The 3,326-nt window shown below is 38.1% G+C and overlaps 1 protein-coding gene across 1 annotated transcript; it reads right to left on the bottom strand.

Moving 5' to 3' along the window:
* Positions 1-203: 203 nt before the first annotated feature.
* On the bottom strand, positions 204-2,501 carry LOC104230089 (pentatricopeptide repeat-containing protein At3g29230-like). The gene has a single exon (XM_009782829.2). It carries the CDS (start codon positions 2,391-2,393, stop codon positions 342-344), a length of 2,052 nt encoding a protein of 683 aa, XP_009781131.1. The 5' UTR covers positions 2,394-2,501; the 3' UTR covers positions 204-341.
* Between the last annotated feature and the right edge of the window lie 825 nt (positions 2,502-3,326).

The raw sequence follows: 3,326 nt of genomic DNA, 5'->3' as shown, positions 1-3,326 counted from the left end.
TCAAGCTGATTCTTGAATGTCCTTCCTCGTGCTCCATATATGAGATTGACCATAGTATCACACTTTAGGCTCAATATATAAGAAAAACCTTTAAAACTTGATCAATTTGATTGATATATCTAGTTCTTCCAAATGATGATCATATGATAATATCATTTGCATATATGAGAGATTGATAGATTTCAGGTCCCTTGGACTTCATATGAAAACCATTAAACTGAGGTTTAACGTGAAGCCTATTCAACGATTCTTTAAAAAACATACAAGCCTGTTTAACTAATACTGCACTAAGGGCCAGGTTACAAATCCTTAATAATTTCAAAATTAAAGAAAGCTAGCACTCAACTTCTATATCCATTTGAAGTACCTTGGCATGTTGAGGAAGAAATCAACAGTTGCTCATCAATTTCAATATCACTTGTAAGAGATAAAAATGAGGGGTACAAAGTAGAAATTGGATTCCGATCTTTATCTTTAGTATATCCTGAAAGCTTCATTTCTTCGTTCAGTAGACTAAGCATGAAGTATATCCTGTCTGCAGCCAGATGTGACACATCTCCCATTACAAACTCGTGCACTGCAGAATCCAACTCAATCCAGCTAGATCCACGATTTTTTCTGACGTGATGCTCTCTAATCATTGCCCTTACTCTAGCTACATCGCGCCATCTCCCCGCATCAGCATAAATGTTGGACAAGAGAATGTAATTTCCGGAATTTTCAGGTTCTATCTTGAATAACTCAGACGCTGCAATTTCAGCCATCTGGACATTGCGGTGAACGTTGCAAGCTGCGAGCATTGCACCCCAAACAGCCGATGTGGGCGCCACATGCATGCTCAATATCATTTCATTGGCATCCTCAAGGAACCCACCACGACCTAGGATATCAACCATGCATGCATAATGTTTCTCTGTGGGCTGAATTTTGAATTCTTCAGTCATTTGTTTGAAATACCTCCTCCCTTCATTAATAAGTCCTCCATGGTTGCAAGCACTCAAAACTCCGAGGAAAATTACTTCATCAGGCTCTATATTCTCTTTTTGCATATCCTCAAACAAATGTACTGCTTTCTCAACTAAGCCATGATTAGCAAATGCAGCAATCATTGTACTATAACAATGCAGATCTTTTTTGTCCGCCATTTCAAACACTTGTGAGGCTTTCTCAATATTTCCACATTTTGCATATAGGTCTATTAAACTGTTAACAACACATGTATCAGAAAAATACCTGGATCCCACGTCATTGCTCATAATTGACTCAGCTGCATCTACAATCCCTAATTGAGAGCAAGCTGAGATAATACTCAAAATAAAAGTCCCATCCATCTCAAGACTCTGCTTTTTGAAGCTTTTGAACAATTCCAATGCAGCAGAAGGCTTCCCATGCTTAGTATAGCCACCGATCATGGTAGACCATGTAATAACATTTTTCTCCGGCATTTCATCAAATAAACGCCTTGCTTCGTGCAAGTTCCCAGACTTAACATAGCCGTCTATCATCATAGTCCATGACGCCACATTCCTACGGGGCATTTGTTCAAAGTAGTCCCTTGCTCTTTCTAGCTCGCCTACCTTACAATACCCTGATATCATCAAATTCCATGTTCCAGTTTCACGAAAAGGCATGGCCTGAAACAGAAAACTCGCGGCATGCACATCACCGATATCCATGTAACCTGAAATCATCACATTCCAAGCAACCAAATCTTTACTAGGCATATCCTCAAAAAGATTCCTTGCCTCTACCATATCTCCCTTCCTAACATAGCCACATATCAAACTAGTCCAAGACACTACATTTTTCTCAACCATGCTATCAAACAAATCTCGGGCAATTTCGACTCCCCCATTACTCACATACCCTGATACCATTGAGTTCCAAGAAATAATATCCTTTTCCTCCATCCCATCAAATAGTCGTCTTGCACAATCAACTTCCCCACATCTCATAAAGCAGTCAATCATAGCATTTTGCACCAGCAGATCAAAACCAAACCCACATTTCCAGATAAGCCCAAACATCCCCTCACCATCTCTCAACCATTTCAGCCGTCCTAACGCCTTGAGTATGGACGATATAGTGAAATTCAATGGCACAACATCTCGGTCACGCATATCACGGAAGACAGAAAAAGCTTCAATGTGCTGAGAATTTTCAACATACCCATGAATCATTGAAGTCCAAAGAAAAGGGTTTGGTTCAGTAATTTCATCGAACAGCTTGCGAGCATAATCCATCGCACCAAAGCGCGAGCAGAGACGAATGAATTTGTTCAGAACAAGATCTGATAAGGCAATGGATCCACATACTAATAAGTGAGCGTGGATTGATTTTAAACACTTTTGGGTTTTGCAAGTTTGGAGGAGATGAGAAACAGTTTGATTCATTGCATTTCATGGCGCCAACAGCCAAGGGATTAAGGGCTTAACGGTCATACGAATTCAAGTTCTTTTCTTCTATGCTCTCATTGGGTTTCTCCAATGGGCTGACTAATGGCAGAGAAATGACTTGGGTTTAGGGCTTTCTCTTGACGTGGCCAGGCCAGGACGTCATGTTCATGGCAAGGCCCGGATAACCACTTTTAAGCATGTTGTTTAAAATATATCAACAATTTAATGTATTTAAAGATTAGTTAATTCGCTTAAATTTCGGGTTTAAACTTCTGAATATCGTGTCCTAAAATTTAAAAGTAATCTAAACATTCAAAATTTTATATCCTGAATTTCAAATTGGTAGTTCAGAAATTCTGGACACTTAATCCTGAATTTCAATTAGCAGCTCAAAAATATAGGACACTAAGTCCTGAATTTTAAATTAGCAGCTTAATAAATTCAGGATACTTAGTCCTGAAGTTTGGGCGAATTGGCTAATCTTTAGATATATTGTAAATTATAAATATATTTTAAATAGCAGGCTTAAAAATCGCTACGGATGCACTTCGCCCGCCAGGTTCTTACCGATTTTTTTTTTTTTGAAAATCTTCTTTTATTTTTTATTTTTTCTTTCACATTTTTTGGTGGATTTGACCCATTAATTAGAAAAGGGGAAAGAATAGGAAAAGAAGGTCCTTTGAGCAATAACAGTATCGACTCTACGACGTGAAAGCTTCTGGCAAGTGGAAGACAATTAGTACTCCATATCCCTCAAAGAATTTTAACATTTGAAACTCCTAAAAAAATCCTCGAAGGGAAGGATAAAAGGATCATCAAATCTAGAAACGAAAAATCGGACAGTTATAATCGTATTAATTACTTTTTCAAGAAAACAATTTTAGCCTTTAAATCATTGGTATCGTAAGATACTTTAATTACACTGTCCAT

Source organism: Nicotiana sylvestris, chromosome 6, assembly GCF_000393655.2.
Source record: "Nicotiana sylvestris chromosome 6, ASM39365v2, whole genome shotgun sequence".
Classification (NCBI taxonomy): Eukaryota; Viridiplantae; Streptophyta; class Magnoliopsida; order Solanales; family Solanaceae; genus Nicotiana; species Nicotiana sylvestris.
This window is presented reverse-complemented; position numbering and strand designations above follow the sequence as displayed.